This window comes from Neopelma chrysocephalum, unplaced genomic scaffold (genome assembly GCF_003984885.1).
Source record: "Neopelma chrysocephalum unplaced genomic scaffold, ASM398488v2 Primary Assembly neopelma1_183, whole genome shotgun sequence".
NCBI classification, from domain to species: domain Eukaryota; kingdom Metazoa; phylum Chordata; class Aves; order Passeriformes; family Pipridae; genus Neopelma; species Neopelma chrysocephalum.
Genome location: NW_020897845.1, coordinates 725,079 through 740,121, shown reverse-complemented (window position 1 = coordinate 740,121; position 15,043 = coordinate 725,079). Strand labels below are relative to the sequence as shown.

General features: G+C 43.7%; 1 protein-coding gene across 2 annotated transcripts in view; it reads right to left on the bottom strand.

The window, feature by feature from the left end:
• Positions 1–2,218: 2,218 nt before the first annotated feature.
• The window catches only part of RTN1 (reticulon 1), a 118,324-nt gene continuing 105,499 nt past the window's right edge, over positions 2,219–15,043 (bottom strand). For both annotated transcript variants that reach the window (XM_027702354.1, XM_027702355.1), the window contains 6 exons: positions 7,017–7,224; positions 6,079–6,217; positions 5,140–5,209; positions 4,709–4,755; positions 4,560–4,618; positions 2,219–3,049 (listed from right to left, as the gene is read on the bottom strand). In XM_027702354.1, the coding sequence (XP_027558155.1) occupies positions 3,007–3,049; positions 4,560–4,618; positions 4,709–4,755; positions 5,140–5,209; positions 6,079–6,217; positions 7,017–7,224 (566 nt within the window). In that variant the 3' untranslated portion in view covers positions 2,219–3,006. The remainder of the gene's footprint in view (positions 3,050–4,559; positions 4,619–4,708; positions 4,756–5,139; positions 5,210–6,078; positions 6,218–7,016; positions 7,225–15,043) is intronic.

The following is a 15,043-nucleotide window of genomic DNA, read 5'->3' as shown; positions in this document are numbered from 1 at the left end:
CTGCATCTCAGAACAAGCTCAGCTCATTCTGCTACCTTCAGCTACCTACTTTAATCACACTAAAATATTCTAAAAATTAGAGCTCATGGTTGGTCATTTCCCCCCTCACTTGTTTGAAAACCAAAAGAGATGGATGTACAACACCTCCCCAGGTGCTGCTCTATGAAGAAGTCTTACCAGGGTATCACAAAGTGTTCATTCCCCTTATGCACAGGGACTCTGGGATTGCAAGCTGTGTAGCAGAACCAGGAGTTAGTAGAGGTTGGATTTCTCCAAGATTCCACGTTCAAAGGTATCATGGAAAATGCTGCTGTAATCCCAGTAAGGAGATAGTGGCCATAGGCAACATGAGCAAACCAAACCCCGGGCTGAAGCCCTCTGTTTTTCCCACATCCCAGAATGGGTTCCCAGTTGGTTCCACCCACCAGATTAACCCACCCCAGCTGCTCAGCAGCACTTGCAGGTTGTTACTGCCAAATATGTGGAAAGTCAGAGGGGCTCTGAGGAAGTTTGGGAACTGGCTTTGCAAGGTGGGATGCGAGAAAAGATAAAATGTATGGGTTTGAGAGGTGTGTGTGCAATCAAGGTGATGAGGGCTTGGATTGCAGGACTGTGGGGTTTAAGAGAAGGTGATGCTGGAGGAGAAAAGAGTGGACTTCTTGGACTCTATTGATTTAGGCTCTAATAAATATTTGTACTCTGCCAGAAGGTTTTATTTTGCTTTATTTCCAAGTATGCAGGAGATATAGCCTTTAAACCATGCTTAAGGTTCAGCATTGCAAAAGGCCAGTCTTGCATATGACTGCATTGGTACTGTGAGGGGAGAAAACACGTCTGGGACCAGCAGGATGGGATGTTAAATGGTCTCATTTTCAAAACCAACATGTGGAGCCCACGTACTCATCTGAATAAGAATTCTGAAGGTCAGTCTTTATCCTCAAGGATGCTTGTATGGTCTGTACTGTCTTCCTCAGAGGCACGGGGAACTCAAAGGCAGTAAAAGCTGGGGGTACATGTTGAATTTTTACTCCTGGTTGCAAACTGTACATGCTAAAACAAACATATTCCATTTGATCAAAAGCAACTTCTGCTCCTTCAAGGCACACAGTTTTTCATTGAGGAAAGATGTTCCTGTATAGCTTCAGGCAGTTTTTCATTGAGGAAAAATGGTCCTGTCTAGCTGCAGGTGACATTTAAAAGACGGCCCAGTATTTTTAAATATGAAAAAAATAAGAATTTTTAATATAAAGCTTCAATGAAAATAAGGTTATTTGAGACTCATCACAATAATTAACTAGCCCACAGCCATAGCACTCTTTCTAACAACTCCTCACAAGCATTTGGATTGTGCTTTTACACACGAACAGAACTGCAGCCTGACCTAGGACAGATATCACCATGTCCATGTGTAACTGAGATAGTGAATTAATGAATGAATCTAAGGAAAGACTTGAAATTCAAAAAGTTGGTTTAAGTGTTTAAAGATCTAGGTTTTTGTAGAAAAAAAAAGTTCTGCATAAAACTTTTGTGCTGGAAAAAGGGATAAACAGTGATTTGGCTGAAAATATTTTGATGTTTGCATTATTATGCAAAACCCCCCCACACAGGTGTGTTCCACAAATGGGCAAACCAAACACTTAACCAACTGTTTGTTTTGAAGCACTTTGGATAATGTTCAACAGCTATTTCTCTCATCTGATGGTTCTCAAACACCAAATGCTGATTTTTAAAAACCTTCACCTTTGAACAAGAGTAAATGTTTATTTCAGTTCCCAGTCTCTGGATTCGGTATTGATTCCACAGCTTAAAGCAAAAAATTTCAAAAATTTCAAAAAACAGCTTTAGATAAGAGAGTAACTTGGTGATAAGGAAACTGAAAAATCCTTTGTGTTGTGCTGATGCCTCCATAGTGTGCTGTTTGTGATTTGCACAACCTGCAAATGGAGGAGGAGACATTTATTCTGATATTTTCTACACCAGAAAAGCCCTAACTATGTGCTAAGATCCTTCTTTTACTGCTGTACTCATCAAGATGTGAAAATATTAGATGAGCTACATACTGCTATGCATGTACTACTTGTTGGACTGCACCATTGTGATCAGGGAGTGTGTGCAGATGTCCAGGGGGGAAAGAGAGAGAGAGAGAAAATGCTCCTTTTTGCACAGTATGTGTCCAGTTTGCAAACGTCAAGATAAACCCAGTGGCAACAAGAGGGAGAACTTTTTACATTTAGTAACATTTATTTCTGCATTCGGTATCAAGTACATAAGTGCAAATATTCAGAGTCCATAATTAAGTCCATTAGGAACTACAGAGAATGTAATACAAATCGTAATAAATTGAACATGCTGGAACTTTCCAGTTACCATACATGTAAATCAGCCTGTCAATCCTTTACGACAAAAGTACTGGGTCTTGTTTTCTTTTCTTTTTTTTTCTTTTTTTTTTTGAGTTATACAAAACTGATTACCATAAGTACCGATTACTGTTTATTTTATTTGTGCTGGAAAACACTAAAACATCAGTCTACAATTCTATATAGTTAATAAAGATGAATCCAACCAGCAACCCAGTGACGTAGAAGCAATTTTAACTATTGCATCAAGTGCGCTAAGCAGGAAAGCCCCTAGCCACATGTAACATTAAAAGTTATAGAAGCAATGCCAATAGAAGAAGGAAAAACACTAAAAAAAAAAATAAAAATAAAGAGGTCAATATTATTTAGGCTCTCACCATCATGCACTTTATAAGCAACACAAAAAACCACATCTAGTACACTTTTCTCTTTACTATACTTTTAGTGCTTGACACAAGTGATTGCAAATATTCTAAGTGCAGAAGCAGCAGGGGAAAAGCACTGCTTCTGAGTTTTATCTTTCTAAGATTATGGTGTTGAGAAAAAAAAAAGAATGATAAATTTGCAGTAAAGTGTAAGAACAGAGCTGTTTCACTCCAGATTTCCCCATTTTTTCACTACTGTGGTCGACGAATTCTTGATGTCTGCTTTACTCTGCCTTTCTCTTAGCACCTGGGATTTTAGCTTGAATCCTAGAAATAAAGTAGAAGAAGAAAAAGAAGGATTATATGGTGAGGCAGTTATTCCATCCCAGTGGACTCCCACTTGGATTCTCATTCAGGGTTAATCTCTAGCTCACTTTCAGTGTGTTGTCTCAACAGGTGGACTGAAGTGTAATAAGAAAAAGAAGTGATGACCACCTAAATGTTCTTACAGGCCTGGTTTCTGGTGGTCCATGTAACCATGGGATTTGCTCAGTGATCTTCTCCCCCCCCTTCATTATTCCTCCATGGTCTATTGTCTATTGGAAGCCAGGAATGAAGTCTAAAAAGAAGATTTTCAGAACAAACTTTTAGTCCTGCCCAAGGCCAGGGATTTTGCAGAATAACAGAAATGTTTGCTACAAAGAGACCCTGAAAGTCTTTAAATCAACTTCTTACATGAGGCAGAACTATTGCCAATGCTAAATCATGTTGGCCACATCTTTGTCTTGCTGCCTCTTGAAAACCTCCAAGGCAGGAGGTTTTGGGTCCTCCCTGTGTAGTCTGCTCCAGTCCTAATCTCCTAGTGAAAAAATTTCTCCTAATGTCCAACATCAACATCCTAAATTTGATTTATGTTGTTGCTCCTTGTTATAAGCAACATCTGCCACTGTTGAGAAGAGTCTGGCTGTATCATCTTGTAACTTCCCATCAAGTACTTACAGGCTGCTATGAAATCACTCCCTCTCTCCCTCCTTGCCAGGCTAAATAACCCCATTTTCCTCAGCAGCTCCTCGTCAGTCACTTGCTCTCTGTACCTCACCATTTTGTAACCTTCCACTGGGTACCTGTTATGCACCCAGCTTTTGCAAAGCCACGGATAAAAACTGCTGAGATGTATGGATCCACCTTCCAGACCAGCCATCCTGCTTCAGTAATTCTCAAGTTTTGAGAGCAATGCTTAGACCCTCCCTGTGCCCTTGGGGATCCCACAAAAGCTTTTAGTAAAGGCAATGCATCGGGAACTAGAGCAGACTGCATCAAAAATTTCATCCAGGTGCTCCATCCATTCCACAGGGGTTTGAAACACTAAAGATCACGGTGCTTCCAGGTATTTTCTTGCTGTACCAGCGTGGTGCTCTAATTCCCACTTTGTTCACTTAATGGTATTATTAACTCCCTGAATGCAAAAACCCAGGCTTAAACTGGTCAGTGGGGAAGGGAATTAACTCATTCCTTCCTGTTTGTCCTGGACCCATATGTACATATGTATGGACTTCATACATCAGTCCCTGGCTGGGCTCCTCTGCCCACAGTTCCCGCAGATGGCAGGAGAAGGGAGAGAAGGATGTAGGGTCACAGCTCTGCCTTAGTCTGCACGCAGCTGAGGAGGGCTGTGTTTCTACAGGGATCTGCCCTCCCACAGCCTCTCGCATTCCAGGATCCGGCGAGAACATCACTGATAGGACACGGTGTCCCCAGGACCACCCAGGTCTCAGCCACCCCCAGTGCACCACGACCTCACAGCAAGAGTCCCGGCCAAGCCTGCTGCTGGACTCACTTTGCCACGACAGTGTTCATGTGGGTCCGCACGAGTCCCAAGTATTGATCAATCTGTGCCTGCAAGGAGCAAAAGGACACCAAGTCAACCAGGCAACAGCAAGGCAGAACCACCCAGACACCCGAACTGCAGCGAGAGGACAGACCTACCTGGTACTTGTCATATACAACGGGGAGAGTAAACATAGACACCACAGCTGAGGAGAAAAAGAGCACACTGTTACATTCCTGCAGACCAGATTCCTCCAGAGAAGAGACCTACTTCAGTGACAAACACGTATCGTGCCACTTGGTCAGCTGATCCACCAGGGATCTCTGCATCAAAAATGCACTTCGCTGAAACCTCCCAAATATGGAATTTCCCATTGCTCTGGGACGAGGGGCTGCAAAGCCATAAACTGCAAATTAGCTCTGGCAGGAGGGACAGTGTAACGGGATAATGGATATTTACTGGGAAGGCAAATAAATGTTGATGGTTTAACTGTGGGGGAGGCACGCCGAGGATAGGCTGTTTTGTCTAAGCCGAAATCACGAGGGAGTTCAAGTTAAAAATAGATTTTAAAAGAAATGTTGATTTTTACCCATTATCAGAAGAGTCAGGCCATTGAAGAGGGCTCCCACGTAAGTCAGCAGCCACATTAGTACTGCAAACTAAATTGAAGATGGATCATTACATCACCTCCAGTGTCGGCATAAGAAGGAATTAGATTGCTTAACTAGCTAATATAACAGTACATTAGCCTTTTTTAATGTGGAAGGGAGTTGTTAAATAAGGCACATTAGGAACTAGGCAGTTTTACTGGGTGTATAAACACCATTCTCCATTCTGTTCACTGCTTCTTACCCTTTTAGCTGATTTTCACGTATATTTAGGGCTTAATTGCATGCATGTAGGACTCTGCATTGAGAATGGCACAGGCAGATTTTTGCATCCAATCTTTATGATGGCAGGAGTCATCCCACACAGGTTAACCACAGCCCCAAAGTGATAATTCCAGGGACTGATGCTGAGAGATGGGTATATTTTCCTAAAAGTTTTTACTAATTTAGGAGCCTAACCCACGTCTGCTCTCTTAATGATCTTCCTTTTGCTCTGACGAACACCTGCCTGGGTGTAAGGCTGAAAATCAATAATTATTTCAGCAGGGAGTGAAAAAAGACCTTCCTTCATAGTAGAAAATGCCACAGGTAGAGGAAATACAGATTAACAGAGGGGAACACCATTTTGCGGCAAAGTAACAGAAAGCATAACGCAGAGATGCTTCTAGAACTGTGGTGGAGCTAAGCTGGTCCTGCATGTTTATAAGTCCTGTATTATGTATCAATACATTCAAATGCAGAGACCCAAACCTCTAAAGTGCTGGAAACAAGCAGTTTTTAAATCAAAAAGGAGAGCAACTTTTATATCCGGAGCTACACAAAACTAGGTTTCTTGACAACCCTGTCAACACGGGAAGCAGCTCTTTGAAATGGAGATTGATCCTCTAGAGAGGGGTTAAAAATATTTAAAGCAATCCTACTTTTAAAGAGTCCACGAGGTCCTGAACGAGAAAGAGTCTCCTCAGCTCTTTGACTGTGCTGTTGACGTATAGCTGGAGACAATCTGTGTATTTCTGGATCTGGTCCTGTGAAAGATTCATCTCCATCTCCAAGTAGGCTCTGCCAGAAACACAGGTCCGGTTACAAACCCAGGCAGGTTCCCCCCTCCCCCCAAGCAGAGCCTGGTCTTGATGGGATTTGTCTCTTTATCCCACCCAGAGGGGGATACAAATCCTGTCTGGGGGGTTTCCTCACAAATTTCTGGGCTCTTTTGAGTCACAGCTCAGAACTGACCCAAGTGAAGCAGAAAGAGGCAGCACCCCAACCAGACTTTCTTTTCAGTGTGTGTTTTCTGAAACCACACCAGTTCCCTGACCTGGTTTACCAAGTAGTTGGCACAGCAGAGGAGAATGGATCACTTGTTCTCTTGGAGCAAACCCTCCAGGCCCTGTGGAGTGTGGAGAGTGCACCAGCATTGGCACTGGCACCATCACCTAGGTAAGGGGTTGCTGCAGAAAGGATACAGGTAGTTTCCCCTCTATGCCCCACAGATTCTGCCCAGAAACAATACTCCTCCTGCTTGCAGACATACTGCATTACAATACTCTAATAAAACTCTTTTTCTCTGTTTGCTTAAAATTTTCTGGAACTTTTTGAATTTCAGAGAAAAAAAATCCCATGTCTTAGAAGACAACAATTTTTGCGTTGCCTTTTTTTTCTTTTTCTCTCCAAGATCTGAGCCAACACAGCCACACATCTCTCGAGACACCGAACTACAGAAAATATTATTATTTCCCGTTTTGTGAGCAAGAAGAGAATTTTACCCATCGGAAAAGTGGCTACGGAAATGTGATTTGCCACCGGGAATGGATCGTTTGTAAGACAAACAGCCCCCGGGCCACGACAGCAGAGCACTCACTTGAAGGGGTGGCCCTCGTCCGTCTTCTGCACAGCCTGTAGGACCGATTTGTAGATTCTGAAGCTAATGGTGGCCGAGAGGCCGGCCAGGGCCAGGTAGGCCACGACACTGACGACGCTGAACTGGGTCAGGGAGAAGAGCAGCAACAGGAGGCTGCCGAACACGATCCCTGTCTGCTTGATGTCGCGCCAGTACAACAGGTCGATAGCTGCGGAGAGAAGACCAACACGTTAAAGGCGGGAGCTGGAAGGGCATCGAGGGCGGCCACTGCGACGCTTGGAGTCCTTGCAGGGGGGTGAAGGGAGGAGAGATGCTCCCGCTCACTTCAGCACCAACAGGAACTCCCCACAAGAAGCAGCAAACGACCGATGACCTACTTGAAATCCTTGTTTTCCTTGCGCCTGTGCCTGGGTTAGATAAGATGGGTGAGTATCTCCAACCGCAGCACGGTGGGTGGGTCTCTTGCAGCAGCAAGGCAAGAGCAAGCTGGGGTTTGTGTTGTTGCTAGGGCTGTATGGAAGACTTCAACCTACCTTACTCAGTCTGGGAGCTCCGGATTGTTTTTTTTGCCACGAGTCCGAATGCCAAATGCTTGATCAAAACATTTTCCAATTTTGGTTGTTGATAAACGAATGAGAAAGCTTGGGACTAGCTACAATAAACCACTCTCCCATTCAAAGTTCTGATAATATAATTTTGTTATTTCCTAAGTTTTGAGAAAGGAAAAGACTCCTGGTTTTACCACTGCTTAAAAGTCACATGTGTAAGAAAGCATTTTTCAGATGAGGCCTTAAAATACAGAATAAACCTCTCTTGCTAATCTATTGCAACCATCTCGGAAACATTAAAAACAAAAAAGCTTTCTGCTTGTTATGTAACTTTCCATGGGGGAAAGCTGTTCCATGGGAGGTATTTTTTAGAACAAAACAAGTGCATAAAACCATTTTCAACTAATGTAATTTTACATTTGTAAAGCAGTTAATTTTTACAGGGATTTTCACACACTTTGTATAGTTTACTTCAACCTCTCCAGCAAAAAATCTTACCATCAGGAACAGACACTATAAAAGCAAAGTTTTATGAAAGGACTGTGGAATATCCAGTCCAGAAAGGTGAACTGAATTTATTTTCTACCAACAGCTTTTTTTTCTGAGAGGACTTTTTATCCAGCCAAAGAACATGCTCATTACAATCTAAACAAAACAGCTTTAATTTCACACACTGCACAAGTCCTCATGAACAGCTTGAACACACCACCAGCCAAACAGATTCCAGAGACGCCTCTTGTCAAATCATTATGAACAAAGAGTAAATTCAGGAAAACTACAATCTGTACAAAATAAAAAAAAAAAAAGTCACAGATACAAAAAGAAACAAAATTAATCCAGCCTAGTAGTTCTTATCACCTAATCTCCAAAAACTGTGAGTCACCATGCCTTGTTTGCCTTGAGTCAATGAGGTATATTACTCATTAATGTTACATGTATAAGTGTTGCTTTTCAAAGTGATGGGCTCGAATGCAAAAATTGCTGTTGTATCACTGAGCTCTTTTCTCTTCATGTAACATTCCCATCCTGCTATATTCTCCATCACCATACACTACATAATAACCTTTTACTATTTTTGAGTGCCAACATTCAGCACCAGATCCATGATCATGAGCACACACGACCAGATCTATGGGCTGCACGGAAGCCACGGGACAAGGGACCTTGGTGCATGTTTTGGGATCCTGTGCGCTGACTTCACGGAACAGGGACTAGGCTGGAGTCTTTCCAGATATATGCCCAGGTCTCCTTCTTGCAGAAGCCCTGGGGCATGGAGTAGGGAATGCTCCAAAATGCACTTAGAGCAGAGTCTGAGCACACTCCCATACTGGGATGTTCAGCAGCAGACACAGCTGTGCTGATGCAGGCAGCTGGAGTCCACAAACTGCTCACAGTGTTGAGGTGCTGCAGTATGAGACTCGCAAACCATCCTTACAAAATGGCATCCAGAACACAAGCGTGCACGTTTTGCCACTTTGTCATATTCTTTTTCAGTCAAGGTGCCGCAAAATTTGGCAGCACAACAACTGGGGTGCTTTCACCAGCAGACAGGACAGAAGGTATTATATTTACTTGTGAAGGTGGTGAGGCACTGGCACAGGTTGCCCAGAGAAACTGTGAATGTCCCATCCCTGGGAGTGTTCAAGGCCAGGATGGATGGGGCTTTGGGCAACAGGGTCTAGTGGAAGGTGTTCCTACCCATGGCAGGGGGGCTGGAACAAGATAATCTTTAAGGTTCCTTCTATCCCAAACCATTCTGTGATTCTGTGATTATTCCCAATGCGACCACCCTTGTGCTTAAAATTTCAGAGGGCAGTATTGGAAATATACACAAATCTCACTTTGAAATACTTAAACTTTCTATCACACAAAACCTCCACATTAAATTAAATAAGCACAGGTGAGCTAGCTCAGGATGCTGTACATGCACATCATCTGCTGATGACAGAAACAGGCCACCTACAAGTGGAAAACGCTCCCTGGGACACAGGCAGCAGAGAGGCAAACAAATGAGAGCTGAATCAAAAAATACAAAACTCACTCCAGTAGAGTTCCCTGAGTCAATCCCAATTAATGATAAGACCCAAAATGAGCAACTAAACCTCTGATCTTCCAACTCATCATCCTGCAGACAGGCAGTGGGCTGTATTCTCATGCAGAGAGATGCCAAACTGCATTTTCTAGTTCCCCTCAAAAGGGAAGATCCTGAGTTACTCAAGACAGACTTGACCAGGTGTGTATATAGCCTGAAAGTTGTTTAGTTCCTGCCATGGAAGGACTGGGGTATTTATTAAGCTGTATCAGGCAAGGAAAGGGTCAGAGCGAGATGGACAGAGGCCAAATGACACAGTTCTGGGGACATGTGCATGAGCGAGAGAGCAGATGAAAGGGCAGCTGGCCTCCTTCACCAGCCAAATGAGATCTGGGAGAGAGGAATCCTGTGCCTTTTAGACCTGAGGCAAATATTCCCTAGTGCATGGAAAGAATATGTGCCAACTGCTAGGTGGAAAATCTCAGCATAGAGGAGGGAGAAGTGAGTTGACTGATTTTTACGTGGCTGTCCCAGAGCCCAGGTCCAGCCTGGGAACACATTCCCCCTACCCACAGCCTGACAGGTCTGTCACGATTTCTAAGGGCAGGAAGCACATCTGCCTTCTCCTCATGTCCCTTGAATGGATGGGGAGCTGCAGCAATGCTGCCATGTCCAGCTGTTTGGGCGGGATTTGCTGCTCCTGCAGCCATTCCTCATCCTCTTCCTTAAGGAGAAGGGAATGAGCCAAACCACTTGGAAAAACGTGATGCAGGAGGGAGGTGATCCTCACAGCTCCTTGGGCAGGGAAGAGGGAGAAGAAGAGTCCAGAGCTAGAAATCCATGGAAACTTGTGGAATCCAGCCACGGTCGGTGAGTTTCCCTGAAGGAAACACTTTTTTTTTTTTTGCTGACAGGCCTCAGGGATTTGAGCTGTATCAGTTCCCTGGGAATTGAGATGCTGCTAAAAACACCTGCGCTGTGTCAGAGCCATGTTTTCTCCCTCAGCTGCAGCTTCAGTCACTCTAAAGGCCTTTTACATTATTGGAATGGAATGGAATCAAATAGAACAGACTAGACTAGACTAAAATACATTAGAGTAGACTATTTCAGTTGGAAAGGACTTACAAAGATCATCTAGTCCAACTGCCTGACCGCTCCAGAGCTGACCAAAAGCTAAAGCACATTGTTAAGGGCTTTTTCCAAATGCCTCTGAAATATTGACAGGTTTGGGGCACTGACCATGTCTCTAGGAAAACTGTTCCTGGGTTTGACCACCCTCTTGGTAAAAAAATGCTTCCTTGCTGAGTCAGCAGTCAAACACATTTTTGTCCTATATTTCCTTACATAAACAAATCTCCCTTATAAGCAGGCAGAGGTGCACTAGGTGCAGAATGCAGTAGCTGGGATCCTTTGCCTGGCTTCCTCTGAGTGCCATTTCCCCCTGTAACCACTTACACCAGAGCCAAAGTACCTGTCACATCAGTGACTGGTGTTGTAAATAGAGAGTAAGTGTCAAAGGAGTGCTCCTTCACCAGCAGGTGAACCCAGATTGGGAAAGAACATGAAAGATGAGGTTGTCCACCACATTAATACATCTGCTTTGAGTTTCCCCTCATCCTATATTCACATAAAACTGATTAAGATACCAAACAACTCCTTCAAACATTTGTTGACTGTAGGAGTTTACTGCCCTTCAACAGGTCACTGAATATGGTTGCAGCTGTGTGTTCCTGCCTGCAGCCCTTCCTTGGCACCCTGAAGACACAACCACCCAGGCTCAGACCAGCCTCCCTAGCACATGGGGACACAGTGGGTATGAGGATGACAGGGCCAGGAGCTGAGCTGGAGCTGCAGCTTTCACACACACACACTGCTCTGCAGAGACATTCACCAACACACGCTGGCCCCAGGCTGAGACAGGCTTTGAGCCCTGCTCTAAGGTGGGTACAGCATTCACCAGATAAACTAAAGGACAGGGGATCCCTCACAGCGTGGGTTAATGACATAATAATTAAGTGCTTTGGTCAATCTGTAGGGAAAGAATGAAAGGTCCTAGTGTGGTGCAAGGTCCTGCAAGCACTGGGTGCGTTGCTGGTGGTGTGTGAGTGTGTGCACGGCGCTGCCCAGACCCCACCACAATGGCACAATTCTGAGCAATGCACACTGAATATGCATGAAGCAGGAGGCTGGTGCCACGTGAGGCTGTCGATGTGTGATTTGCATGCAATTGGACAGGGGCTCAGTCTGTTTGGCTCAGCAAGATCCACTTCTGAGAGCCAAAACGCCAACTTCAAACCACCCAAAGTTTGCAGCTCGGATTTGCAAAAAGGGTTTGGGCACTGAAACCAGCTTCGGCTTCACTGAGGGTTGGGTTCCTGCTGTTTTGGAAATCACTACTGTAAAACCCTGGCCATGCCCATTAACATGCAGAAGCTGTTCAGCTGTAGCTTTCCATGATCTCCCTTTGGCCTCTTGGAAGGAGGGAAGCAGCGTCGGTCACTCTGCACTCTTCCCAGTACAACTCACCACAGCTCTGACTCTTTTGCGGAGGTATAAAAGGACTCTGGATTTTGCCAGAGCTGCCTCAGACTCAAAACTAGTTGTGTTTATTACAGAGGACTTGTCAGCCACCTGTAAGACAGGGCTGCAGGTCACTGCCACTGCCTTTGAAGAATTTTTCTGGAGAAGTACATCTGATGAGCTACTTATCTTCAACTATCACCTGCTTATGTTTTTAACTCACAGCAAAACTTGTAAAGTGTTACTCAAGTAGTTCTTCTAGTTGAAAAAGTGCCAAATCGGTGTCTCAGCTATACATTATGGCATAATCTCTCCTAACTAAATTAACGTGACCCTCCATTTGGGGTCAAACTCCAGACCAGCAATGCAGAAAGGTGAACTCTATAATACAAGCAACCACCTGTTAACATGAGCAGCTGGTAAATACCCATGTTTGTGAGGCAAGCTAAAATTAACCCCACAAATATTAAGAAACAGCAGCAGCAGACAGTGCTTGTGCCAGCAAGGAATGGCTCCTAAGTACAGTGCCTGAAATCTCTCACAGCTTTCATCGTGGCTTTCAGCAGAAAAATGTTTCTGCTCCTCAATATTTGGCATCAAGAAAGCCAAAAGACAGACCTGGGGGCTGGAAAGGGCAGTGCTGGAGCAAGGGGTGAACAAGTTGAGACAGCTGAGGTGAACTAATCAATGATGCTCTGAGTCCATTCTCCCCAGGATCTGGTGGCTTACGTGGTACCCAGAAGTATCATAATGAGGGGCAGCTGCAGGCCCAAAGTCCTGAGGGAAGATTCCACAGGGAAAATAGAGGATTCAACCAACCTGTAGCCAAAATGTCCTCACACCTTCAGACTCCCACGTGGTTATGTTTTCAAAATACACTTTTGTAAGAGACATGGGGATCTCTTCATTCCACATCTCAAAGAAAGATGAAAGATTTTAAGATAAAAATTAATGAAGATCAACTGAGCACAGGCTGGACAATTCACTTCTTTCACAGCTTCTCCCTGCCTTCCTCTGAAAACGTCTGCTCTCTCCTTCTGGTTCTGTAAGTTCTTCCTCTACTGCAACAACTGTGCAAAATGAGCATGCATCAAGCAGCATTTACATGGAAGTCAGTACAAGAAGTGTGGCAAACCCCTGGTATCCAGCCTTAAAATGAAGCTCACAGGTCTTGATGACTGCCTAAAAGGTTGTATGCTCTTCAGCATACTAATAACACCCTTGGATGTGATCAGTACATTGTACAGCTTCACTCCCTATCTAATGCTAGCTTTAAAGAGAAGTGAGAAAAACCTGTCTACACACAACCTTTAACTCTGTACACAGTGTAATATCATGACTTCATAAAGCATTTCTCAGACCTACTGGGAGTGAAAAGATCAGGAAACATGATTTAAGAACAATCTTGTTTACAGCATTGTCACAAAAATATTTGACAACAAATGAAACAACTCTGTAGGTTTTTGAGTAGAAATAAATATTGCTCACAATCAAAGCAAGTCCAGTTTGCAGCTTTAACCATGGGCTGCAGGACCAGGCCTTCCCTCCTCTCTCCAGTGAAGGATCCAATGTGGACATTGCTCCTCTCACCACAACAGATCTGGTTCTAATGTAATACAGATGGATACACAGTTGAATGAACAGTTTGGTGCCTTCAGGAGACTGCTGTGATGAACAGCAGAGCCAAGAATGAATATATGTGCTGTTTCATGAGGCATATCTCCTTATCCTTTATCTCCAGCCTTGAGAAATTTCTCCCTACGTCTACCTCTCGTACATGCTCTGCCCATTAACCTCCTGTCCTCAGTTCAGCTTTACATCTTTACCTGTCCCAAGACTTAACTTGAAAGTTCAGACCAAGAAGATACCTGGAGCAAGAACAGGACCAGGGAAATGGAAAGTCTTTAAACAGTATACCTTCCACATTATGTCCTACTCCATCTATGAGATCAGAATGTGAGCAAAAAAGTATTGATTGATTTTCTTACATGAGGCACCAGAATGAGCTTGGGTAGACAGAGGAGGATTGGCAATAAAAATATCAGCCCCACAACCACGCCTCACGCAAGCCCATTGCAGCATTATTTATTATTTATATTAATTAGTATTTAGTAATGTTATTTTTGCTGTTATTAATGATTATGCTGTTGTTATTTACATGTTCATATGAGAGGTGCTTGAAGACCTGGATTAAACACAGAGGCCAGAGAAACACACACCTCCTGCTCATCAAACCATATCATTATCTGCCTTAGACACTTTCTGTGGAGGATGATATTGTTCTCACCTTAAGTTAGCAGAGACCAAGCAGAGTCCCTGAATGCAGCTCCTGAATGTACATAATGCCGTGGAAATGCTAAGATTTTCCCAAGATGCCCCTGGACTAAAATAACAGACCTGGACCCTCTCTAATTCTACTCAAACATTTGAAAATCCGCAGATTTTCAAAATGAATAGTTCAAGCCTATATTATTTGGGATAATTAAGTGCAATGTGGAGAGAGAATCCCTTCTGATATCAAAAAAGCCTCAACTGAACTTACCTCCCAGAGACCTAATGAAAATATAAGCAGCCCTCCAATGTTGCCATCTGTTTTTAAAAGACATGGCTCTGAGCAACCTGGTCTAATGGAAGGTGTCCCTGGCCATGGCAAGGTGGTTGGAACTACACAGTATTTAAAGTCCCTTCCAATCCAAACCATTCTATTATTCTATGATGCACAGCAGGTATGCAGAGCACACTGTCTCACGGATTTTTTGACCTCCTAGGTCAAGGTGATCTTTGGGATGGTTGGCAGACAAACAGTGGGAGGCACATCTAAGAGAATCTGTCCTCTAACCTTAAGCTCTTGATCTTACAGTTGTATTGCCATCAACAGGAATGTGCTGGAAGAAGAACTGACAAGAATTAAAATGAAAGTAAACCTG